This window comes from Amblyraja radiata, chromosome 25 (genome assembly GCF_010909765.2).
Source record: "Amblyraja radiata isolate CabotCenter1 chromosome 25, sAmbRad1.1.pri, whole genome shotgun sequence".
NCBI classification, from domain to species: domain Eukaryota; kingdom Metazoa; phylum Chordata; class Chondrichthyes; order Rajiformes; family Rajidae; genus Amblyraja; species Amblyraja radiata.
In genome coordinates, this window is record NC_045980.1 from 15830092 (window position 1) to 15857453 (window position 27362).

At 42.3% G+C, this 27362-nt stretch overlaps 1 protein-coding gene and 1 long non-coding RNA gene across 6 annotated transcripts in view; one reads left to right on the plus strand and one right to left on the minus strand.

Annotated features, from left to right (window-relative positions):
* kdm2b (lysine demethylase 2B) overlaps positions 1 to 27362 on the plus strand; it is a 196650-nt gene that overhangs the window by 84509 nt on the left and 84779 nt on the right. For all 5 annotated transcript variants that reach the window (XM_033043248.1, XM_033043247.1, XM_033043249.1 and 2 more), the window contains 2 exons: positions 8692 to 8818; positions 10675 to 11150. In XM_033043248.1, the coding sequence (XP_032899139.1) occupies positions 8692 to 8818; positions 10675 to 11150 (603 nt within the window). The remainder of the gene's footprint in view (positions 1 to 8691; positions 8819 to 10674; positions 11151 to 27362) is intronic.
* LOC116987321 lies at positions 12741 to 17861 on the minus strand. The gene is made up of 3 exons (XR_004415692.1): positions 17739 to 17861; positions 16814 to 16817; positions 12741 to 12760 (listed from the first exon to the last, which is right to left on the minus strand). It is a non-coding gene; the product is annotated as an uncharacterized LOC116987321 (long non-coding RNA).

The window sequence follows — 27362 nt, forward strand, 5'->3', positions numbered from 1 at the left end:
AGGGAAAGTCTCCAAAGTAGCACACAGAACTTTTCAAATTAAGACTCTTGTTGTGACAACTAGTGATGTAGCACAGTTTTGACACAATTATTATACACTGCAGTAAGGTATGGAAGGAAATACTTGCACTGAGACCTTTGTTAAACATCAACTGTTTTAATTGGAAAAAATAGCTGACATTATTCTGATTAATTTATTGAAGCATGGTCTGCCACTCACACGATCTTGGTGACACGGTCTTCTAGCTCAAATACCATATTCCAGTTCACTCCCTGTATCCTTGATATCTTTTGTTAGGAAATCTGTTTACCTTCTCCTTAAATATGCTCAGCGACTTTGCTTCTGCTGTCGATCGATATTGAGCTCTGAACATTTATAAATGATTTAATGAAAGGGTTTGTGACCATTATCTTTCCCCTTGTTTTTCATCTAGATGTTGGGGAATGAGATTCAAAGTAAATTCAGAGGGAAGAGTAGAAAATTGGTTGGGAAGCTTGCCTGCATAATTCTTGACCTTGGTCAGGGAGCTCTTTCATGATCCAGCTCTTTCATGAAACTTCTAGTGAACCAAATGGAAACCTATATCTTGGGGAGTTATTCATGTTTTAAATAGTCTGTTGGGTGATTCATTTAAAACAAAATGCCAGCCATCTGAGAACAGGCCTTTTTTTTAAGGTACAAGATTAACCGTATTAAGTGACCAGCATTTTACACTTCAGCGTAATGGTTTTAAGAGCATTTTTCTAAAAATATATATATATAGAGTTGTGTGCAGGAAGATTGACTCATTGTTGAAATCTGATAAGAGTAGTCCATTAATTAAATATAAATAAATGTGGTTTCTTGTTTCTCAAACTGCAACACTTTTCAGAATTATTTGACTCTCAGGAATGCAGATTTACAAGAAAAAAAAGTTTTGTTATCGCCAGCCATCATTGGCCCTGTTCTATGTCACCACCACCTGCCACTCCAAAGAAACCTACATAAAAGGACAGATTCAGGGGGAGAGAACATAAAGAGACAGACAAATGTAGGTGGGGTGCACAGAAGGTGATATGAAAATGACAGTTGTGTAAGGGAGGTTAGTAACACTATGGGAGATCCAACAGTATGTACATTATCTTTTGGGAGATGGATTTAAAAGCAGAAGTATCACGTTCATACTGTGAAAATCAATTCCTTGGTAAAAAATTCCTTTCAGCTTTTTATATGCTTGTGAGATGGGCAGTCTGGTGAGTCTTTTTGATTCTAATCTTCCCAAGGGATAAATGCACTAAAAATTGTGATAGATCATCGTGTGAAAGGTAAAATGGAGGCAGTGATTATTCTTGCTCCTTAGGGTGCATGAAACTGATTACTGTAGCTAAGAATCATAGATAAGACTGCTTTGGCTTATTCACAGGATTATGATATTCTAAATTTAAATTTAAGGATCTTTTGCATAACCTAGCGTCTGATTCTGTATAAATTCTCATTACTGGTATAATTAAGAAATTATATTACAATGTTTAACAAAGGAACTGATTAAATATCTTCAATTTCTGAAACATTTGTGAATCTATTTTGTAAATACTTTAGAAAATGCAAATACATTTATACTGTAATACAAGAAAAATATGTATATTAAATTTTAACATTGTTCCTTAGTCAAGTGTAGGGATGTTTTATCACTAGTTTTGTATTGGATGTGCATATGCAATGTAGAATCTGAATGGAAATGATATGCAAAAGCTAAATTTTTTTAGAAACCAAGAACTGCAGATACTGGTTTATATAAAACAAAAGACATAAAAACGGTGTTCCGGATGTGATCTCCTGTATATTGCTGAGACCAAACATAGACTCGGCGACTATTTTGCTGAACACTTGCACTCAATCTGCCAAGATCTAGATCTTCCAATTGGTAACCATTTTAAATACACTTCCCATTCCCATATTGACCTTAGATAGACACAAAAAGCTGGAGTAACCCAGCGGGACAGGCAGCATCTCTGGAGAAAAAGAATGGGTGATGTTTTGGGGCAAGTCAAGTCACATTTATTTATATAGCACATTTAAAAAACAACTCTTGTTGGCCAAAGTGCTTTACATTTGTTATAAGAATAGCACAACAAAACAAACTACATACATATATACATGTAGCCCTCACTCAGAGGACGTCAGGAAAGGCTTGGGAGTATAGATAAGTCTTTAGTCTTGACTTAAAAGAGTCGATGGAGGGGGCAGTTCTGATGGGAAAGGGGATGCTGTTCCACAGTCTAGGGGCTGCAACCGCAAAGGCGCGGTCGCCCCTGAGCTTATGCCTAGACCGTGGGATATTCAGCAACCCCAAGTCGGCCGATCTGAGGGGCCTGGAGGTGGAGTGGTGGGTGAGAAGACTTTTTATGTAGGTGGGGGCAAGCCCATTGAGGGCTTTGTAGACATGGAGGAGGATCTTGAAGTTTATACGGAACCGCACAGGGATCCAGTGGAGAGAGGCCAGGACCGGGGTGATGTGGTCCCTTTTTCGGGTGCCCGTCAGGAGTCTCGCTGCAGCGTTTTGGACCAGTTGCAGGCGGGACAGGGAAGATTGGCTGATGCCAGTGTAAAGGGAGTTGCAGTAATCTTGGCGGGAGGAGATGAATGTGTGGATGATCTTTTCCAGCTCATCAAACTGGAGGAATTGTTTTATTTTAGCTATCGTCCGAAGCTGAAAGAAGCTAGCTTTTACCACGGCATTGACTTGTTTGTCAAGTTTCAGTGCTGAGTCAAATATCACGGCAAGGTTTTTGACGTGAGGTTTGAGTAGTGGGGTAAGGCTTCCAAGGCTGCCTGCTATCATTTTGATTGAGTCAGAGGGGCCGAGAAGGATGACCTTAGACTTACTCTCGTTTAGTTGGAGGAAGTTCTGGGCTATCCAACACTTTATATCCTCGAGGCAGTGGGTAAGGTTAAACAGATTTGATTGGTTTTTGGGCTTCAGGGGGAGATAGAGTTGGGTATCGTCTGCGTAGCAATGGAAGGAAATGCCGTGCCTTTTCAATGACTTGGCCATATACAGGGAGAAGAGAATGGGGCCAAGGATGGAACCTTGTGGAACCCCACAGCAGAGATTAGCTGGGGAGGAGAATTAGTTGCCTATGTTAGTCGAGAAACTCCTACCTTTGAGACCCTTCTTTACACTGAAGAAGGGTCTCGTCCCGAAACGTCACCCATTTCTTCTCTCCAGAGATGCTGCCTGATCCGCTGAGTCACTCCAGCTTTTTGTGTCTATCTAAGGACAATATGGGAATGGGAAGTGTATTTTAAATGGTTGCATGAGTTGCAAAATGTAGAGCAGGAATATGTATCCGGCAGGTCAGTTGGCATTCCCCCCTCACCTGAATAAACCCCCTAAAGATGAACTAATATCACAGGTAGATCATTGATAAGGACAGAGTAATCAGTTACCTGAAGTTGTAGAATTCATTATTGAATTCATTATCCATGCCCAGATAGAAAAGGAGGTGCTATTCCTCAAGCTTGCATTGAGCCTCATTGTAACATTCATATAATTGGGTAGAGGCGATTTCAGTTGATCTAATTACGAATATCCTTGTCTTCTCGTATCCCACTCTGCATTGTCTAACTTCAAGCAACCTTCCCCTGTTCTGATGTGATGATATAGGTATTTCCTGAATGTTCTGTTTTGGTTCTAAGATTTATATCATAGAAACATAGAAAAATAGGTGCAGGAGTAGGCCATTTGGCCTTTCGAACCAGCACTGCAATTCAATATGATCATGGCTGATCATCTAAAATCAGTATCCCGTTGCTGCTTTTTCCCCATATCCCTTGATTCCTTTAGCCCTCAGAGCTAAATCTAACTCTCTCTTGAAAACATTCAGTGAATTGGCCTCCACTGCCTTCTGTGGCAGAAAATTCCACAGATTTACAACTCTCTGGGTGAAGAAGTTTCTCCTCATCTCAGTCCTAAATGGCCTACCCCTTATCCTTAAACTGTGACCCCTGGTTCTGGGCTCCCCTAACATTGGAAAAAAATTTCTTGCATCTAGCCTGTTGAATCCTTTAAGAATTTTATATGTTTCTATAAGATCCCCTCTCTTACTTCTAAATTCCAGTGAATACAAGCCCAGTCGACCGATTATTTCATCATATATCAGTCCCGCCATTCCGGGAATTAACCTGGTGAACCTACTTTGCACTCCCTCAATAGCAATAATGTTATTCCTCAAATTAGGAGGCGGAAATTGCACACAATACTCCAGGTGCGGTCTCACCAGGGCCCTGTACAACTGTAGTAGGACCTTCATGCTCCACAATGAAGGCCAACATGCCATTAGCTTTCTTCACTGCCTGCTGTACCTGCATGCTTACTTTCAGTGACTGATGTACAAACACACCCAGGTCGCTTTGCAACTCTCCTTTTCCTAATCTGACCCGATGCGCTTGGTTTTGTTTCTCAGTGATCTCATTATTTGTCTTCAGGAGTTCAGGAGCAACTTGTGTCAGGATTTCCTTTGACAGTTTTGAGCACCATTGAGAGAAGCCTAGGAGAGCTTCCCTTTGCCAAGTTGCATTTATTAGCTTTACACGTATAGGACAGATAAATTAATACTAGATTTGTATTTATCATTACTATGCTTGTAATTTTATGAAGAGTGGGATTTGAGTGTTGTATCTCTGTAGATTCAAATTGTAGAATGATTGTAACTGCTGTGAAGAATTGAATCCTCCAGATGTAGTAACCTTGAAACAAATTCCTTTAATTCCTGTTTTGCAAGAATTTGATTATTTATTAATATCTGTTCAGTTTAAGTTGAGGTGATGTAACCTGCTTTGATGTTGTGAAACAATGTTACACTAATATTGATGATTGTTTCACTTTGGGAAGATAATGAACGCTCGCATGATTCTAGCGAGGCAAAGGGATGTGTTGTGCAAAAGCCAGGCAATTATCCACAGATAAGAACAGAAGATAGATAGGAGCGACCCTTTATACTTTGAGCAATGGTGTCACAGAGCAACAAGACGGACGCTGTTCCCCTTGGCTCAGCTGCTCATCTGGATATGAAGTTAAGTAAACTTTTAGAGAGGTGTCATGTAGATGGTTTTTTTGGGAGCAATTTAAAGATTTTAAACTTAAAATTAAGTTTCAAATTTAAAAAAAATGCTCCAGTTATTAAACCTTCACAATTTATGGACCCATCTGTAATTAAATCTCAGAGAGCAGAAAGATTCTACATTTGTGGCAAGGTGTCAATTATCAATCACAACTCCAGTAGTGGGATTTGCAACTCACGAATGTCCTGTCCCGAAACATTGCATATGCATTCCCGCCAGAGATTCTGCCCGACCTGCTGAGTTACTCCAGCACTTGTTTTACAACTCCAGTAGTTATGTCAGTTAGCTTCTGGGCCACAATTACAAAAAGGATCGTATGGCCCAATGTTCTCAATCATTTTTGCCATCATAATTTATTTGAAGCTTGCATTGACTACAGGGTTAGGCTTGGCTGGATTGTTGGCAAAATATTTAGATAATTTGCTGAATGAAACAAAGCTCCCTTAATATTTCTGCCAAACGCTAAAGAGTGAGTTAGAATCTTTAAACCATTATGGGAATAAACAATTATGGGAGCAACAAGTGAAAAATAGAAAATCTAGATTATATCTCTATTATACTAAAACTCTTCCCTTTGTTCTTAACATTCTAAATGTGTGGGCCAGGGTTGTGTTGGCTTTCTTTTAATCTTAATTTGTATCTTCTTCCAAATGCTAGGCCACAGCCTTCCCATTTTCACACATTCTACTCACATTTTTTCCCCTCGACGGGATAGACATCTTCCCACCGCATTCCAACCTATATTACCGAAGTTTTTTGTTTTAATCATTTATTTAAAAAAATTAACTGCTTTTCAGTGGGAGATTCTTGCAGCACTTTCCATTGAATATGTCACAGTGCCATCTCGGAGACGTCCAATCACAATGGATCTCATTTACAAATGACATCACAATGTGACGGGTGGGAGATTGCAACCTTCACGTGGTCCGCCCTGTTTCCACGAATGCAATCAACCTGGCGTGCACAATCAAATAAGATCAAATAGAACGTTGTCCCCCCCCCTCTCTACCCCCCCCCATCCCTCTCTACCCCCCCCTCCCTCTCTACCCCCCCCTCCCTCTCTACCCCCCCCTCCCTCTCTACCCCCCCCTCCCTCTCTACCCCCCCCTCCCTCTCTACCCCCCTCCCGCTCTACCCCCCCACTCCCTCTCTACCCCGCCTCCCTCACTACCCCCCTCCCTCTCTACCCCCCCTCCCTCTCTACCACTCCTCCCTTTCTGCCCCCTCCCTCTCCCTCTCTACCCCCCTCCTCTGGGGGAAAAGGAGCGAATGAATAATATTAACATAATATCAAGGGGGGGGGGTTAGTGTGTGTGTGTGTGTGTGTGGGGTGTGGTTAGTGTGTGTGTGAGACGCCGCAGGATTGAGGCGACGGGACCCATCAGTTCCCACTTGGTCTAGTATATTACTAAAACTCTCATCTTGTTTGCAGGTTTGTTCTTGTACCTCTACTTGTGCACAAACGGCACACGATAGTGCTACAATTTTTGCCCCACCGTATTCACCATTGTCCCGTGATGTAAATGAAACAAGTTTTGTTCCGATTGATGGTATATTTTAAAAGTTCCTAACGTTTAAAAAAAAAAACTTAAAACAGCGCCCCTACCCGCGCATGCGCAATTGGGGGATGTTTCCCGTGCACGTCTTTACTGGTGTCACCAAGGGCACCCAACGGGACCTCAGCCGCGCCTGCGCATTTGGGGCCTTTTCATCTTTTTTTCCACAATGGCGAACTGTCGGCTCCACGTGTAAGTTCCCTCCTATTTTCATTTCTTCTCCCCCCCCCCCCCGGGTCCTGGGCTGGGGTTCCCCGCCTCAAGCCTCCATCATCCTCTGGTTCCAGGATGCTCGTCCTCCCCGACAACCCCTGCCTTAAGCCCTCGCCCGGCTCTAGGATGTTCGCCCCTCCCGACAGCCCCCGCCTCGTGCCCTCACCCGGCTCCAAGACGCTCGACCCCACACTCCCCGACAGCCCTTGCCTCAAGCCCTCGCCCAGCTCCAGGACTCTCGCCTGCCCCAGCCCCCACCTCAAGCCCTCCCCTTCCCCCGGCTCCAGTATGCTCGCCCACCCCCCCCCCCCCCCCGACAGCCCCCGCCTCAAGTACAACTTCATCGCGGTCCTGGGGAGGTGAGGAGGGAGACTGGGGGTTTGAGGGAGAGGGAGGGGAAAGTGGGGGATGTGAGGAGGGAGAGTGGGGGTGGAGGGTGGATAGAGGGAGAGGAGGAGGGTAGGGAGGGGAGAGAAGTTATGGAGGGAGGGAGTGACAGAGGGTAGGGGAAAGGAGAGGAAGGGAGAGGTGAGTGGGGGAGGGGAGGAGGACAGGGGAAAGAAGAGGGAGGGGGAGGGAGTGCTCGGGATGAGGGAATGGAGGAGGATAGGAGTGGGAAGAGGGATGGTGAGGTAATAGAAATATTAAATGCAAAGTTATAACTTTAACTTAACTTCTGCCGTTAGTGTGGGCATGTCAACTGATCATGCGCAGTTGGGGGCTATGGCTCGGTGGAATATTGCGTTGGGAGACCAGGCCTCACCAACGGGTCCCACTTAGTCTAGTATTAATTAAACATAATCCAAAATTTTTCTTAAATGATTCATTTTATCAGTATATTATTAACACATTTTTAATTTGGATTTTCTGTTTTATACTGTTTAATTGGTAGTCTTGGATATAACACTTGTTCTGGAGCCACAGTTAATTAACAAAAGAATTGGTATTGAAAAGAGACCACAAAGAGACATTTCAAATAGTCTGTGAAGGTGATGATGAACAGCAATTAGTTTCATTTGGCTGCAAATTGTAACATTAATACAAGTAATGAATAAATGTTCTCCCTTGTACAGTAGGATCGGTGGCAGAAATGTCCACAGCTTTGTAATTTATGCTCCTCTTGAACAGGAATCTAATGCAACACCTCTGGGAGAACCCATGAGAATTCTCAAGCTTTCACCGTAGTTTTGAGGACAACTCCTCCCCTCAACCATTGTAATACATTTGTTTCACTCTCTTACATAATGTTTTAACTGAATTTAGTTGGATAGACAAATAAATGAATTAAACAAATGGCATTATTTTCACTGAACTTTCTCTTTCTCTCCATCTATACCCCATTAATGTAACCCCTCTACCAATTCCCACTTGAATACATAAGGTGGCACCTTGTTGGGTGTGTTTTAAAAATGACAGACTGAATTTTAATATCCCAATTTTTTTTTTTAGCTAGACCATATTGATGTGCAAATCACATCACTTTGTTAAATATGAATGTTGTCTAATCTGGGCACTGGATTGAACAATGTGATGCCAATTTTCATATATTGTTGTGCAGCGATGTCTTCGGCATTGTCTGATGTCCAACACCTTAAAAATGTTGAATGGCTTAAAGAGAATGCTTGTAAAAATATAACTATTTTATTTTTTGGTCCTTATAGAATTATTTGTTGGTGTAAAATGGCAACCTAACAACTATTTATATGGGAAATTTTAGCAATTTAGCTATCTATTAATCTGCACTTAACATCATTGCATATTAAAGTGCATATTATTCTTTACCCCGATTTATGGTTGGTACATTTTCCTTGTTTTTCAGGTTAATGCCAAGTTCCGTTATCCTTTCTACTATGAAATGTGCTGGTATGTTCTGGAAAGATATGTGTTCTGTTTGACAAAACGGTCTCATCTCACCAAACAGTACCAGAGGGAATCAATGTTAATTGGTAAGCAACCAATATTAATGCATATAATCACGTGCTGTGTTGCAGGCTATTTATTTTGTAAGTATTTGTAAACAGTTAAATGGTCATTAACAATTCATAATAAAACATGCAGTGTTTTTAAGTGGACTAAAAATAGCTTGATTGTGTGGAAATAATTAAATTCATCCCTTATGGCTCAGCTCGTTTATCACATGATAGTTGACCCATTTTAACCAGTAAGGTTCCTGAAACATCCTATGTCTGAACTGAGAAGTGTATAATTGGTCTCGGTCTACCCCACGACAGAAGGGGGAGGAGTTGTAAAGTTTGATAGCCACAGGAAAGAAGGATCTTCTGTGGCGTTCTGTCCTACATCTTGGTGGAACCAATCTGTTGCTGAAGGTACTACTCAGGTTAACCAGTGGGTTATGGAGGGGCTGAGCTGTATTGTCCAGGATGCTCCGCAAATTTAAGGTGCATCCTCCCCTCCAAGCCCACCTCCCATGAATCCAACTCAGTCCCCATGACGGAGCCAGCCTTCCAGATAAGTGTTTAATGGAAACAATATTTTTTTTCATTCATTCCTTAAAAAGGATATGGATATTTATATATATATATCCATATCCTGTTCAAGGCATGAATCCTCAAAAGGTTGTGGCATCTAGACATTGTTATAAAGAAGTTCAAAAATGGTCCTGAATCAGAAGATAAAGTTTATAACATCGCCAGAAAAAACAATGAGCCTGATTGCAAAGGTTTCAGAAGTTAGCATGGAATGACCAGAGCATTCATGTAAGAAAGGGAGCGCGGTCACTCATAACACTCATAACTTTTTTATTTTTCAACAATCCTCGGGGCCTGTTCAGCAGAGGAGGACTGTGAGTAAGATGGCCAAAAATCATAGCGATATATGGTAGCGTTTTTCCTAAAATCAATATACTGTGCAGACAGAAAGTGGTCAAGATGAGACTTTTAATCATATAGATGTCACTGTAGATGACAATTTCCCAGATTAAAGGCAAATGAGGAGTCAAAGAAATTAGCAATGATTTAAAAAAAAATAGTTTGTGGCTGATGATAAATCCGGTTTATCCGATGAAGTGCATGCTTGTGTTTTGAAAGAGGTTTCTACGGAGAAAGGATGTATCAATCTGCAATCAATGAAATGGTAATAGAGCAATTGAATTAAGGGTCTGAAGAAGGATCCCAACCGGAAATGTCACCTATCTATGTCCTCCAGGATATTGCCTGACCACCTGAGTTATTCCAGCAATTAGTGTTCAATGCAATATTTCAGCATCTCCTGTTCCTTCTGTTTGCATTCGGAATCAACGTGAATTTATGGAAGGAAAATTAGATTTGGCACATGTTAGAGTTTTTGAGTTTGTAACTAAAGGAAGAAATCAGTTATGATGCTTTTGCAGTTTGAGAAGCCTTAGATAAGCAGCCGCACAATGTAGGACTGGTTTTCTTTCGCAGAAAGGTCAGTAACAAGAGGACATGTATTTAAAATAATTATTAAAAATATTAGGGGGAAATTATAGGTGTGTGTCACCCAAAAAGCGACTGGTATTTGGAATGCTCTCCGAAAGGAAACTAATTGCAGAAATGCTCGTTACATATTCAAAATATTTGGACAAGCACTTGAAATGTGACCTCCAGAGGTAAAGATTGCAACTGAACAAATGAAATTATCCCAAGTGGTTTCCTCTTTGACTGGCGTGTGCATGGTTAGCCTGTACATGCTAGAAATTTGTGGTTCGAATTGTGTTTCTCGTCTCCTTATAGTAATTATCAATCATTGTTTAATATTATTAAAACATTTTTATTTTCTCAATTAAGCTTCACATATTATATTTGACTTTAAATGTTCTCAGATACAGAGAAGAAACCAAATACCGAGAGCCCTTCATCAGATTCCCGACTCGACATGGATGAAGAATCTTCTGATATACATGTCAAGGAGGAGAAAGATGAGACAAAAGATAAAATGAGCACACAAAACGCAAAAGGATTAGGTGATGATTTGCCTTCTCCAGATAGTGCACATTCAGAAGGAAATGAAAGCACTGGAAAGACACAGAAATTGACGAGGCATTTAAAGAGGACTTTATCCAATGATTCAAATGATAGTACAAAGTCACCAATGCTAACAGACTGTCCAAAGACCCCAAGTGGATCTCCTGACCCTTCTCAGCCAGTATCTGAGGGGTCGAACAAATGGATTCACCTTACAGAGTTCGAACTGAAAGGGTTAAAGGCACTTGTGGAAAAACTAGAATCCTTACCAGAGAATAAGAAATGTGTCCCTGAAGGAATTGAAGATCCTTATGCCCTTCTGGAAGATATGAAGGTTAGTTTTGTGAAATATTTTCAGAGGCCTTGACGCAGTTGTTTATCTGTCTGGAGAGCATGGTATTAATCAATTGGGGGTCATGTTGTTATATCTAGTTGCCTTTATTTTGTTTCCGTTTACATTTTTATAAAGAATATATTTTAAAATTGGTTAATAAATAAAAAGCTTAATATATTAGTCATCGTTGGGACCCTGGGGTTTGACAAAATGAATTAAAATTCCAGAAATAGCTCCTTAAATTTCATACTTAGGACTTAATCTGTCAAGGATAATTACGAAAATCCCATCAATTTGCTAAAGACGATAAAATCCTTCTCCTGGTTGGAAAATTATTAGCCTTGACTACTTAATTATTCCATTTGATTTGCACCAAAGTTGAATATATGTATCGGATTTCCATGACGTACAAAATAGAAGTATTTTTGAATACTGTTGAGGATGTATACTTTTAGATGTTATTTTATAACTGTGACACGTGGTGTGCCTCAGGGTTCGGTGCTGGGCCCATTATTGTTTGTCATCTACATCAATGATTTGGATAAGAACATACAGGGCAAGATTAGCAAGTTTGCTGATGATACAAAAGTTCGTGGTTTTGCAGATAGTGAAGATGGTTGTGAATGATTGCAGCAGGATCTGGATAAATTGGTCAGGAGGAATGGTTGTTCGAATTTAATACAGAGAAGTGTGAGGTGTTGCATTTTGGGACGTCAAACAAGGGTAGGACCTACACAGTAAATGGTAGGCCTCTGGGTAGTGTTGTAGACCAGAGGGATCTAGAAGTACAGGTGCAAGGTTCCTTGCAGGTTGACAAGGTCGACAAGTTGGTCAAAAAGGCTTTTGGCACATTGGCCTTCATCAGTCAGAGTATTGAGTATAGAAGTCAAAGATATTGTCAAGCTTGTATGGGTTCAGTAAAGATTTACAAGGATGTTGCCAGGACTAGCGGGTGTGAGCTATAGGGAGAGGTTGAGTAGGCTGGGTCTCTATTCCATGGAACGCAGGTGGAGATCTTATAGAGGTATACAAAATCATGAGGAATAGATCGGGTAGATGCACAGTCTTTTGCCCAGAGTAGGGGAATCGAGAACCAGGGGTCGTAGGTTCAAGGTGAAGGGGAAAAGATTTAATAGGAATCCGAGGGGTAGCTTTTTCACACAAAGGGTGGTGGGTGTATGGAACAAACTGCCAGAAAAGGCAGTTGAGGCTCGGACTATCCCATCATTTAAGAAACAGTTAGACAGGTACATGGATAGGACAGGTCTGGAGGCATATGGACCAAGCGCAGGCAGGTGGGCCGGGTTTAGCTGGGACATCGTTGGCCGGTGTGGACGAGTTGGGCCGAAGGGCCTGTTTCCACATTGTATCACTCTCTGACTAACTGGGAGAAATTATGCTAGTTTACACCTAACCCCTTACTACGGTAATTAGCTGTGTTAATTTATTATTTTATAACAATGCAATGTGGAAATAAGCTACAAACCCATTGAGTCCATGTCACCGTTCATGTCTTGGCATAACTTTGTCAACCTGTCCCATGCCCCTTAATACCTTTGGTTTACAAAAATGAGCAATTGACCTAATATAGACACAAAAAGCTGGAGTAACTGAGCAGGACAGGCAGCATCTCTGGAGAGAAGGAATGGGTGACGTTTCGGGTCGAGACCCTTCTCTCCAGAGATGCTGCCAGACCCGCTGAGTTACTCCTGCTTTTTGTGCCTATCTTCGGTTTAAACCAGCATCCGCAGTTCCTCCTCACACAATTGACCTAAAATGTTGTTTGCAAGGGGTCCAAAGGTATACCAAGTTTGGTAGACTAAATATTTGGTTACTGAAAATATAAAGGGATTTCAAGGCTATTTTCTAAATTATAATCGTCAAGTCAACTTTATTTGTTACATACACATACAAGATGTACAGTGAAATGAAAGTGGCAATGCCTGTGGGATTGTGCAAAACACCAGAACAGAACCAGTATTTACTTTTTTTTTAAAAAAGAAGACACAACAGGATTTACGCCCTGGTGAGATCAGAGTTTACAGTCCTGATGGCCTGTGGGAAGAAATGCCGTCTCGTCCTCTCTGTTTTCGCAGCGTGACAGCGGAGCCGCTTGCCTGACCGTAGCAGCTGGAACAGTCCGTTGCTGGGGTGGTAGGGGTCCTTCATGATCTTGCTGGCTCTGGATCTTCACCTCATGGTGTATAGGTCCTGCAGGGGGGGGGGAGTGTAGTTCCCGAGGTGCGTTCGGCCGAACGCACTGCTCTCTGCAGAGCCTTTCTGTGTTGGACAGAGCTGTTGCCAAACCAGATTGAGATGTTGCCGGTCAGGATACTTTCTACAGCACCAGAGTAGAAGGATTGAAGGATCCTTAGAGAGACTCTGAATTTCCTCAGCTCCCTGAGGTGGTAAAGGTGCTGCCTTGCCTTTCTCACCAGTGCGGCAGTGTGTGTTGTCCATGTCAGATCCTCTGTGATGTGGAATCCCAGGTATTTAAAGCTGCTCACCCTATCCACAGTAGTCCCATTTATCCCCAGTGGCGTGTACATAAAAACATAGAAAATAGGTGCAGGAGGAGGCCATTTCGGCCCTTCGAGCCAGCACCTCCACCACCGAGCCAGTACGTCCTCTGTTGTTGTGCCCTTCTAAAGTCCACAATCAGCTCCTTAGTTTTAGTGACATTCAAGAGGAGGCTGTTATTCTGACACCAGAGTGCCAGGTCAGCCACCTCCTCCAGGTAGGCCTTCTCGTCGTTATCGGAGATCAGGCCCACCACCACTGTGTCATCAGCAAACTTGATGGAGTTGGTGCTGAACCTGGCCACACAGTCATGTGTGTACAGGGAGTACAGTAGGGGGCTGAGGACGCAACCCTAGGGGGATCCTGTGTTCAGGGTGAGGGGGTTGGAGTTATGTCTCCCCATCTTGACCACCTGGGGCCTGGCGGTCAGTAAGTCCAGGACCCAGGTACACAGGGGAGTGTTCAGTCCCAGTTCCAGCAGCTTATTCGCAGGTCTGCTGAGTACTATGGTGTTGAAAGCTGAACTGAAGTCAATGAACTGCATTCTCATCTTAATAGATTCGTACGCTTTTATTCTCCTGTGCCTATTCATAAACTTTACATGGAAAATCCACCTGTTGTCTCTTTGGTTTTTAAGGGCTTTGTGCATAGGGCTGAATTAGACATGATGTACCAGCAAATGATCATTTTCCCCAGGGTCAGTTATGAGATCTCGCTATTTTCCAGTCCTATTGCTTCTGGGTAATTCAGAGTCACTAGCTAGTCATAAAATTTGGGCAAAATACCAACTGTTGGAGGAGCTCAACGGGTCAGGCAGCATCTGTGGAGGGATTGAACAGATTGCATCCACTTATCACGTTCCAGCTTTGCCTCATCCCCACTTTTCCAGGTTTTTTCCCCCACTACTCCATCAATGTGAAGAAGGGTCCTGACCAAAAATGTCATCTGTCTATTCCCACCACAGATGCTGCCTGATCTGCTGTTCCTCCACCACTTTGTATTTTTCTCAGGATTTAAGCATCTGCATTTCCTTCTGTCACCTTTATCTTGGATAATGCGTGCGGGCCAACCAAAGGGTCTCGACCCAAAATATGACCTATTTCTTTTCTTCAGAGATGCTGTCTGGTCCACTGAGTTACTCCAGCTTTTTGTGTCTATCTTCAGAGCAGGTGACCATCTAGAATGCACCTATACTTGTGCAGGTGCCCATTTATCCCTTCCAAAGAAATGGGCACCCACAGGCTGCATGGACAAACTCTCTCAGCTAAAAATAGCCCTACTCCATTAATTGGGTGGGTGGGGGGATTTGCCAGAAGTACTCCGCTACCAAAGCAACATTCTGAAGAGAGCAGCAGTCAATATTTCAGACCAATAACTCTTTATCAGAACTGAGTGCTTTTAGCATTTTCTATTTTGGTTTGGAATTTTGGAATTTTTTGTCTCAAACTTGTTTGGCAAGTTAGTTTCAATTGTTTCAGATTTATGTGAAGTTTTGTTGTTAAATGTACAGGAAGTAGTGTTTTTGAACATCAGGGTGGAAGTATAGTCTCCTGATCTCCTGATATTCTTGCAGAATATAGACTTGGTGACAATGAAGAGCAGTGATTGAGTTCCAAATCAGTCTGGTGTACAGCTTAGAGAGGAAGCTGCAGGTGATGACCCAGGTGTCGTCTACTGCCTTTGCCTAAGCCGTGTATGCACAGCGTAGTCTATTCACGTCTCAATCATCTACTGACAATTTAGATTAAAAAAGCCATGGGTCCTTGAATCACAGTGATTGTTAAGTATGTTTCAATGGGGTTTAATGTATTCCTATGAACTTTTTCATCCTTATCTCCCGATGTATGTGGGGACCAGCAATGGACATAGTATTGTAGATGTACGGAACAGATAATAGAGCAAAATTGGTGTGTTGTAGAAAAATCTACTTTGGCTATAGGCTCGTAGTACTGGTTGTGATTTTTAGGGACACATTTTATAATATGTATCCCTCTCATCAGACTTGGTTGCCTTGCCAGAAGCATTACACTACATTTATCCAGATTAAATGTCTATGAAACATAAGTCCATTCTCCAATTGCTTCCAGATCAAATTGACTTTTTAAATTATTTCTCAACGTCAGCATGGACCTCTGTGCTACTACTGGCAGCAATCCTGGTATTTTCCCAAATCACTGACAAAATTAAAAAAGAGAGGATGCTGATCGCTCCGAAACGGCACGAGGGACCTTGTTTTATACAAAGCCTGCATCGCTAATCTTGGTCACTTTGTTTAGAATGCTACCAATTCCTTCTCGGATCCAGAATATGTTTTGATGATAGGCAGGGAATGGAAATGCACAATGTTATAATGATGGAGCAGTATTGTAGTTAAAGCTCTTCTCAAAAAGAATGCCAAAGTTATGAAGTATCTAGTTCAGTGCCAGACTGTGGCAAAGAAGAGGGATTGAGTTGATGACTTGTGAAAGGAATTTCTGGCAGGGAACAATGACATTGGCTTCAATATTTACACTGTTTATGTAGAAGAAGCATCACTGGTGGAATGAAGAACATTGCCAGCTCTTGCAAAAGAGTTTCACCAGCATGTTGTTTGGAATGGAACAGTTCAGTTATGAGGTGAGACTGGAGATGTTTGATCTCCCTGGAGCAGAAGAGGTTAAGAGGGAACATGATTGAGTTATTTACAATTATGAGTATATGTAGGCAACATCGTCAGCAAGGTCTTTGCTTGGATCATCTTGATCCGCCTGCAGAAGCTGGCAGAACGTGCCTACCCAGAGTCACTGTGCGGTTTCCGAGCTGGAAGGTCAACCGTAGACATGGTTTTCTCCCATCACCTGCTCCAGGTGAAGTGCAGAGAACATAGGATACCCCAGTATGTTGCTTTCATTGAGCTCACCAAGGTGTTCGACCAAAGATCGGCTGCCCACCAAAACTGCAGAGCATGATAGAATCCTTCCATATCAACACGAAGGGGACAGTGCAGTTCAATGGCAGCTTCTCAGAGCCCTTCGACATCTGCAGTGGCGTCAAACAAAGCTGCGTACTCGCTCCTACACTCTGGGATTTTCTTCGCTCTGCTCCTGAAACACCGTAACAGAGGGATCTACCTGCGTACTAGATCAGATGGCAGGCTCTTCAACCTCACTTGCCTCAGAGCAAAGACTAAAGTACGTAAAGCTCTCATCTTTACATGTTGTTTGCCAATGACGCAGCAGTTGTCTCCCACACCCAGCAGGAACTACAGTCACTGATAGACCGCTTCTATCGGGCTTGCAAGGACTTCGAGCTGACCATCAGCCTGAAGAAAATGAAGTCCTAGGGCAGGATACAGAGGCACCGCCTGCAATCACCATCGGCGACTACGAACTCGATGCTGTCCATCAGTTCACGTAGCTCGGCTCCACCATTATCGACAACCTCTCCTTGGACACAGAGATTGACAAGAGGATCGGGAAGGCAGCTACAACTCTCGCTCGCCTCACAACTCGAGTGTGGTCCAACCCAAAGCTGATAGTGAAGACAAAGATAGCAGCCTACAATGCCTGTGTCACCAGCACGCTGCTGTATGGCAGTGAGACATTGACTACATATGCCAGACAGGAGAGAAGACTCAACACCTTCTACCTTAGAAGCATCCGCCGTATCTTGGGCATATCCTGGCAAGACAGTGTCCATCGCCGAGATCCTGTCTCACGCTGGCCTTCCCAGTATGTACACTCTACTCAGGTAGCGCAGACTGCGGTGGCTGGGTCATGTCCACCGCATGGAGAATGGCCGTATTCCAAAAGACATCCTCTATGGAGAGCTGCATCTGGGAGGAGAACCATCGGCCGCCCCCAGCTACGTTACAAGGATGTCTGCAGAAGAGATATGAAGGCGCTCGACATCGATGAGTCCTGGGAGAGCCTTGCAGCTGACCGCACAAAGTGGAGAGGCACCCTGAACCAACATCTCAAAACGGGGGAAGAGAAACTGATGAACGCAGCGGCAGACAAGCGGGCTCGCAGAAAGGAGCGAAGCAACTTCAACAGACCAGAGACGACACACAAATGTGACCTTTGCGACACAGACTGTCACTCCCGCTTTGGTCTCGTCAGCCACAAGCGACGCTGCTCCAGCCGAGGTTTGGAGCAAGCAGCCAACAACTAGGATGCATTACCCATGGTCAGTCATGACCGAGGGGGGCCTACTACTATTGGGTAGATTGCAAGATTGCTCATGACAGCATGTTTTTTCTGTTTCCTATGTTGCTTGCTGTCAAATTTCATTCAACAGCAATAACAGGATTTGAGTATAGGAGCAGGGAGGTTCTACTGCAGTTGTACAGGGTCTTGGTGAGACCACACCTGGAGTATTGCGTACAGTTTTGGTCTCCTAATCTGAGTAAGGACATTCTTGCCATAGAGGGAGTACAGAGAAGGTTCACCAGAATGATTCCTGGGATGTCAGGACTTTCATATGAAGAAAGACTGGATAGACTCGGTTTGTACTCGCTAGAATTTAGAAGATTGAGGGGGGATCTTATAGAAACTTACAAAATTCTTAAGGGGTTGGACAGGCTAGATGCAGGAAGATTGTTCCCGATGTTGGGGAAGTCCAGAACAAGGGGTCACAGTTTAAGGATAAGGGGGAAATCTTTTAGGACCGAGATGAGGAAAACATTTTTCACACAGAGAGTGGTGAATCTCAGGAATTCTCTGTCACAGAAGGTAGTTGAGGCCAGTTCATTGGCTATATTTAAGAGGGAGTTAGATGTGGCCCTTGTGGCTAAAGGGATCAGGGGGTATGGAGAGAAGGCAGGTACAGGATACTGAGTTGGATGATCAGCCATGATCATATTGAATGGCGGTGCAGGCTCGAAGGGCCGAATGGCCTACTCCTGCACCTATTTTCTATGTTTCTAACACTGTCAAACAGATTGAGTAGCCAATCAGGTTGCAGATATAACACACAGGTCATAAGGGATAGGAGCAGAATTAGACCAACTTAAACCATTAAATAAAATTTGGAACATGCATGTGAGAGGAAGATCAAAGTTGAAATAATAAACTTTTTTTTTAATAAAAGCAAAATAGTTTTTTAATAAAAGCAAGTTTAAAAAAAATTGGCATGCAAATATTCTGGCTTCCCAGGTTGATCTGTTCCCTTGTCATTGTTTAGTGCATACAATGCTTATTTTCTGTTCATATTTTTTAATGTTATTTTGCTTCACTAATGCCTTTGATGAGAATAAGCGAGTTCGGTATTCGACAGGTCATAGGTCACTCGCCATAAACATTCTCGGCAGCTGTGCTGCTGCATGAATACAGACCTGCGTTTGTCCGTAGTCAGGATCGAACACGGGTCTCCGGCGCTGCAAGCGCTGTGGAATTGCTACTGGAATGTCCCCTCCTGAGTGTCCCATCCCTGTCCGGGGGCGGCAGGAGATGTCTGGGGTGACCCTAGACTGACGGGACACCGGCCGGTTTTAGTGGCAGCCCAGGCTTACAGCCAGCGCGGAGAAGAAGCGCTAACTCCAGCTCAACTCTGCCTGCCCCGCCGGGTTAACCGACAGCCCTGGACTGACGGGACACCGGCCCGTTGTAGTGGCGGCCCAGGCTTACAGCCAGCGCGGAGAAGAAGGGGCCGGGGACAGTCCAGTGGCAATTCAACAGCGCTTGCAGCGCCGGAGACCCGGGTTCGATCCTGACTACGGATGAAACACAGGTCAGTATACGTGCAGCAGTACAGTTGCCGAGAATGTTTATCGCGAGTGACCTTTGACAAATCCTATGATTCCTTGCGTTTTTCGGAATACGAAACTCGCTTATTATATATTCTTAAAAGACCCACTGGTTTTCCTTAGGATATCAAGTGCTACATTTTAAAACAACACCAAAGCACCTGAAAAATTAATATTGCACTTACCACTGTTAAAATAGATTATTTGAAAAAATCTCGCATTGATTTTGCAGTAATTGATTGCTTTTTATCCCTAACATTCAAGTGACGTGTGAAATGATTTAATGTGTGAGCTTCAGCTGGCTGCATAACCAACATATACTATTGTTAGATATGTCATCTTGTATGAGATAGTCAACTATAGAGATGTACAGTCTGAAGAAGGGTCTCAACCTGTAACGCCACCCATTCCTTCTCTCCATAGATGCTGCCTGTCCCGCTGAGTTACTCCAGCTTTTTGTGTGTATCTACAGTTTTTGCCAGTTTTGTGCACAATTTCTCCTACTTTTGATTCATTGTCGAGGTTACGGTTCTATGGTTGCTGATACTTTGACAGAAGATTGTAATTCACTTGTAAGACTGGAGATTTAAAGTGAGGATCACAGATGTGTCTGACCCTGACCTTGATTGATAGATCAATGTACACGATTGCTTTCCCTAGCCATATTTTCCTTCCAAAGGTAGGAAAACTGTGGCCGATTGCCTCTACTGTTTCCTTACGCCTTATCTAGCACATGCTGGAGTTACTACATGGGAAAGTATGCCTTTTGGATTTGATAACTCACCGGGAATGATAGGGAATCCCCCTGTTTTTTTGGCTTCTGCGTGTGTCCAGACTCAGGATCAAACTGGGGCTTGAGAAAGAATTGTGGCATTTTACATAATTCCCATTATCTATCGTTACTCTTATTTTCTTAAACTGGTTCAGATTCTTAAGAGGACATAGATTAATTTGGCAATATTTCAAATATTTTTCTGAAATAGTTTAATGTTGTAGTTCTCGGATTGTTTAAAAAGCTACCCAAATTCTTAGCAACTGAATTATTGAAAAAAAAAAGAGATAGTTACAGACTCTTCACTGGAAACCTAAATTCCATCACCATTTTGTTCTATAATTCTGTTTATATTCTTTTATAATTACCATTATTTGATCTATGTTCAGCCATAACTTGCTTGATTGCACTCCTGTTTCTGAATCAGAAGTCTGTGGTATCAATTCCTACTCCAGATACTTGAACGCAATAATCCAGCTTGGTAGTTCTAAGGGAGCATTGTCAGAATTGTTGTCATTCAGATCGGTGCTAAATTTAACATGTGCCTGCTCTTTTGCATGGATACAAAATATCTCATTGCATTATTTTAAAGATCAGGACAGATATTCCAGATGTCTTGTCCATAACTAATCACTAAATAAATTGTAATAAACATTATTATTATCTGTGAGAGATTGTTGTGCACAGTTTGGCTGCTGTGTTTCCGATGTTCCTTGTATTTCAAAAATTATTCAATTGTTGCTTGTCCAAGGCCAACAGCATTATAAAATATCTCCATCATGGACTGTTCACTCTGCTGCCCTCGGGCAAAAGGTATCACAGTATAAGGAGCAGAACGGCCAGGTTTTGCAACAGCTTCTTCCCCCGGGCCATCAGACTCTTGAATTCCATATAATGTGCCTCCACTATTATCCATTTTTATCTTTTTATCTATTTTATCCTTTTGTTATTTTATGTTGCACGGTGAGCCAGATGCAACGAAATTTCGTTTAGACTTGCATTTGTTGGTGTATTTTTGAATGACAATAAAGTCTTTGATTGATTGAAAGCATTTTAAGAAAACCCAAGGACGTGAAAAGGAAAGTTCCTCTTTTGCTGTACTTCAAAGTCAGCATTGCACATTAGGGATCATGGAGCCAATTGTCGCAACTCAAATTTTAGAGTCCTGATGCAGGATCTCCATCCTTTTGCTCAAATTTAAACCTCCCAGAATGTCCAGAGAATACAGGTACCATCTGGGGAGGGGAAGAGAGGGATGATCAATAACCACAAGAAACATTGCTGATTCTCCAGTTAAATGTAATAAAGCAGAAAAGCAGACCAACCAAGACAATGCCGACCAAATGTTGAGAACATGATGATCTTTGAACCAAACCTAAAGACATACATTCAGGGTCTGAAGAAGGGTTTCGGCCCGAAACGTCGCCTATTTCCTTCGCTCCATAGATGCTGCTGCACCCGCTGAGTTTCCCCAGCAATTTTGTGTACCTTTGACATACATTCAGGATTGGGTTAAGTAGTCCGGCAGTTCAGTAAAGCCTACATTGAGAAATAGGGACCATATCCTACGCTGCCCGGGTTCTTGTTGTTACTTGCAGGCAATCATGCACTTCCTACAGCAGCAAGCCTATGTATTTTTATTAATAAAGAGCTGGACCAGTCTGATCCAACTTGACCTGGTATCATTCATTTTGATTCCTGACCCAAACCCAACAGTCATGGCACCATATTGCAGCCAATAAAATCTTTATCAAATAGCAACATGGTTTCTCCAATCTGTTCGCCATGTTAATTTGTACACCATCCTGAAACAGTTGTGGTATAAAGCAGTTCTCCACAAACACTATGCCAAACACTATGACTACTCCCACAGACACTATAATGATCTGAACAGGTACATGAATAGGAAAGGTTTACAGCCAAACGTGGACAAATGGGACTAGCTTGGATGATCTTGGTCGGCATGAATGAGTTTGGTCGAAGGGCCTGTTTCCATGCTGTATGACTCGGTCTACGTGCAACAAATTGTAATTAATAGTTTGTAGCTTTTGTTTTAAAGTGTCGGGCAACATTATGATGTAAATATGCTGAACATTTTAACACTGAGCAAAGCCACTGTGACCAAACTCAACATTTTCTTTGTTACCATGACAACAGTTTTTTCCACCATTTATCCTAGAGAATATAAAACCTCTCAGTGCTTGCTCCATTAAACGACCGCTTGACGAAGTACAGGCAACAAATAAGCTTTGAAGCAGCCAACTGGCTGTCAAAATGAGCATATTACTGACTGGTATAATACCTCAAGAAAGGCATCCCCATATATCAACTTTAACTTCCCTTTTAGGATGTCCCACAGGACTTGGATATCAGTTTTGTAACAGAGGAAACACAACAGCCAATTTGTGTCACCAAGCTGCCGCAAAGCAGTGTGATAAAGATGTTTATGTGAGCAAAAGTATGTAAAGCTCTTGGGTGTGACGGGGTGGTGTAGAGAGGAAATCTCAAAGACTGATAGTAGAGTGGCAGCCTGAATGCTACTGAATTTCAGGATGAGGCATAGAAGTGTGAGGTGCAAAGGAAGTAATTGAAGGAGATGGGTTCTCCATGACCTGGGTGGAGTAATACATTTAAAAATAATCGGTGTTCCGTTGACAGCATTTGGAAGGAAGCTGCCCAAAAAAATGGTTGAATCTTCTCATTTGAATTGGAGAGGAACAAAAGTATTTATTTCAGTTAATAAATAAATGCTCGGAATAAATAGTTTTAAAGATTGTGAGGAAATTGCCCGGGCAACAAAGAAAAAAATGGTTCAAAACAAAATAGGGAGCACCTCGTTATTGAGTTTTAAAAAAATCATTATTTTAAAGCAAAAAATCTTCCATGTGCCTTTTGGCTGCTCATGTGCTCATCTTCTTAATAATTCTTCAGTTGTTGAATATAATTTTTATCCTGTGGGCACAATAAGTCAGTTTATAAATCTAGACATTCTCATTAAATTTTTTGAAGAATAATTCAAATTGAGATTTGTAGCAGGAGGGGCACAGGGGTATTGAACATCCAAACAAGATTGCATAAAACCATGATGCGAGAAATGGCTCAGACACCGACCTCTGCTTCACAGAGTTGAGGCAGTGGCTTCCACCCAACCAAATAAAACCAGCTGCAAGATTTTGTCAGCTTTTTGGAAGGGTAGAAATTGCAGCCATATCCAAGCTCAACCAAGGAATGAATGCTAGCTGAAAAATAAATGTGGCCATTACAAATCATTTTTAAAAGTCAGGCAGTCAGTTTCAATCAATGCACTGGTGAAGATCTTAAATTGAATACGATACCCGAGGAAGAAATTGGAATTTTAATTCAATTTTCATTAATGTTATTAAATGATTTAGTTTAAGAATAAGGGGTAAGCCATTTAGAACGGAGACGAGGAAACACTTTTTCACAGAGAGTTGTTAGTCTGTGGAATTCTATGCCTGTGGAGGCCGGTTCTCTGGATACTTTCAAGAGAGAGCTAGATAGAGCTCTTAAAGATAGCGGAGTCAGGGGATATGGGGAGAAGGCAGGAACGGGGTACTGATTGGGGAAGATCAGCCATGATCACATTGAATGGCGGTGCTGGCTCGAAGGGCCGAATGGTCTACTCCTGCATCTATTGTCTATCTAAGGAATACAAAAACTGAGTTGTTGCTTTGACTTACACATAGTCCTGTATTTTCCTTGATCCAAAATCAGATTTGTGTCTAAAATTGTGTTTTTATACATAATTTTAATACATGTAATTTCTACTTCAGTATAATTTGACATACACTTGGATTTGAATAGACAGATCTCAAAATTGACTTGAGCTGACAGGAAAACGCGCAAATCCAGAAAGAAGTGTGTGCTGTCTAGAAATAGATGGCTGGACAAGGACAGTTTATTCCCAGCTGTTGTCAGGCAACTGAATGCTCTTCTTGTCAGTTAAAGTGTGGTTCTGACCTCCCATCTACCACATTGGAGACCTTTGAACTACCTTCAATTGGAGTAAATGTACTCCTTATCCTTTATCTGTGGACAGCTTGATTGCAATCATGTATTGTCTTTTTGTCTGAGTATCACATAAACAATAGCTTTTTTAAAGGTCAGCAAAAAATAACTAAGAGATTAATTAAGACGGGGAAAATAGACTATGAAAGGAATTTAGCGAACAACATAAAAACTAATAGTAAGAGTTTTTATAGCTATATAAAAAGAAAAAGGGTGGCTAAGGTGAACGTTGGTCCATTGGAGGGTGAGACTGGAGAGTTGTTGGTGGGGAACATGGAAATGGCAAAGGCATTAAACGAGTATTTTGTATCAGTCTTCACCATAGAAGACACAAAAAATATTCCAACGCTGGATAAACAGGGGGCGGTAGGAATGGAGGAGCTAAATACTATTAAGATCACCAAGGAGGTGGTATTAGGGAAATTAATGAGACTGAAGGAGGATAAATCCCCTGGGCCTGATGGATTACATCCAAGGGTCTTGAGGGAGATAGCGGTGGGGATTGTGGATGCATTGGTGATAATTTTCCAAAACTCCCTGGAGGCAGGAACGATCCCAGTGGATTGGAAAATGGCCAATGTAACACCTATATTTAAAAAAGGAAGTAAACAGAAGGCGGGTAACTATAGACCGGTTAGTCTAACATCGGTGGTGGGTAAAATGTTAGAGACAATTATTAAAGAAACACTAACGGGGCACTTGGATAAACATGACTTCATCGGACAGAACCAGCATGGTTTTGTGAAGGGGAAGTCCTGTTTAACGAATCTGCTCGAATTCTTTGAGGAAGTAACAACCCGGGTGGATAAAGGGGAACCGGTGGATGTGGTATACTTGGACTTCCAAAAGGCTTTTGACAAGGTGCCACATAAGAGACTATTGCTAAAAATAAAAAATTATGGGATTGGGGGTAATATATTAGCATGGGTAGAGGATTGGCTAAAAAATAGGAAGCAGAGAGTGGGGATAAATGGTTCATACTCGGGATGGCAACCGGTAACTAGCGGGGTTCAGCAAGGGTCGGTGCTGGGACCCCAGTTGTTCACAATTTATATAAATGATTTGGAGGAGGGAACCAAGTGTAATATATCAAAATTTGCGGACGATACAAAAATGGGAGGAAAAGTAGGGGATGAGGAGGATAGGAAGAGTCTGCAAAAGGATATAGATAAGCTAGGTGAGTGGGCAACAACTTGGCAGATGAAATTTAATACTAATTAATGTGAAGTCATTCACTTTGGGAAAAAAAATGATAGGGCAAGTTATTTTCTAAATGAGGAGGAGCTGCGTTGTAATGCAACGCAAAGGGATCTAGGGGTATTAGTACATGAATCACTAAAAGTTAGTATGCAGGTGCAGCAAGCAATCAGGAAGGCCAATGGAGTTTTGGCCTTTATTGCTAGGGGGATTGAGTATAAAAACACGGAGGTCTTGCTGCAGCTGTACACAGTATTAGTGAGACCACATTTGGAATACTGTGTACAGTTCTGGGGTCCATACTTAAGAAAGGATGTACTAGCCCTGGAGGCAGTGCAGCGAAGGTTTACAAGATTAATTCCTGCAATGAGGGGATTGACATATGAGGAAAGGTTAAGTAGGCTGGAACTCTACTCTTTGGAGTTTAGAAGAATGAGAGGCGATCTCATTGAAACATATAAGATCGTGAGGGGCCTTGATCGGGTGGATGCACCGAGGATGTTCCCAATGATCGGGGAAACTAGAACTAGGGGACATAGTTGCAGAATAAGGGGGGGCTCTTTTAAAACTGAGATGAGGAAGAACTTCTTCACCCAGAGGGTGGTTAATTTATGGAATTCACTGCCCCAGGGAGCAGTGGAAGCAGAAACGTTAAATATATTTAAGTCTAAAATAGATGTTTTTTTAGCTGCCAAGGGGATAAGGGGCTACGGGGAGAGGGCAGGGATATGGACCTAGGTATGGTTAGTATAGTAAGACCTGAGTGATCTCCTGGACAAGTGTCGATCGCCTGGATTGGGGTCGGAGAGGAATTTCCCGGATTTTTTTCCAGGAATTGGACCTGGGTTTTTATCCAGTTTTTTGCCTCCCCCAGGAGATCACGCGGTTCTTGGGGTGGAGAGGGGTGATAGCGGTATAAAGGGGAGGGTAGTGTCTTGTGTTCTGTGTCTTGTGTCTACTGTTTGTGGGTAAGTGTGTCTGTTTAGTGTTCAGCCATGAGCGAATGGCGGTGCGGGCTCGACGGACCTGGTGGTCTACTCTCGCACCTACTTTCTATGTTTCTATGTTTTTTTCACTGTACCTCGTTAGGGGTTATGGCGAGAAGGCAGTGAATGGGGTTGAGAATGAAAGATTGAACAGCCATTAATCTAAAAGATGGCGATGGCTTTAGTGCCGATCTTTTAAAAGATAATTTAAAATAGAAGTTTGCAAAATGAATAGAATGTTCAGGAAATGTAATTAACAGCATAAGTAAATGGAGATAAGATGTCTGGATTTTCAGAAGGGATTTGGATATTAGACAAAATTTGGGCTTCAAGTTAAATACTTACGTAATTCAGGGTATTCATGCTAGCAAGAAGGTGGCAGATAGAAAACAACCCGACAAAATGTGAGGTAGAAAGAATCAGTGAAGGTTAATAAGTATTGTTGTATAGAGACACTTGGTGTGTTGATTTGAAATGCATGGACAGCAATAGATTTGGAAGACAAACATTATGTTGGTCTTTATTGCTAGGGGATTGGAGTACAAAATTCAGGAAATCTTGCTGGAAATTGTAGGGAGACTTTGAGACTTGGTTTGCAGAAGCATGCAGTTTTCATCACGGCGTCATGGGGGTACAGATTCATGAGATTGATTCTTTAGATGAGGCTGTTACATTTGAGAACATTAGTCATTGGGATTTAAGTGAATGATTGATGAACTTGAGATGTGCATGTTCTTTTGAGAGGAAATTACATGGGCCATTCTAAAAGTCTGCCCCCCCCCCCCCCCCCCCCCCCCCCCCCAGCTGAAATCAAAAACCAATGGGTGTAGTTCGAGACCAGGGGTTGCTCCTTCATTTTTGAAATGAGGAACATCTTATTATCAGAGTAACGTAAACCTTTACAATTCTTAATCTGAGTGGCTGTGTATGCTGGGTGAAAACCAAAATTGTTGGATTTTTTTGGATCCAAAGATGGGCTGGGA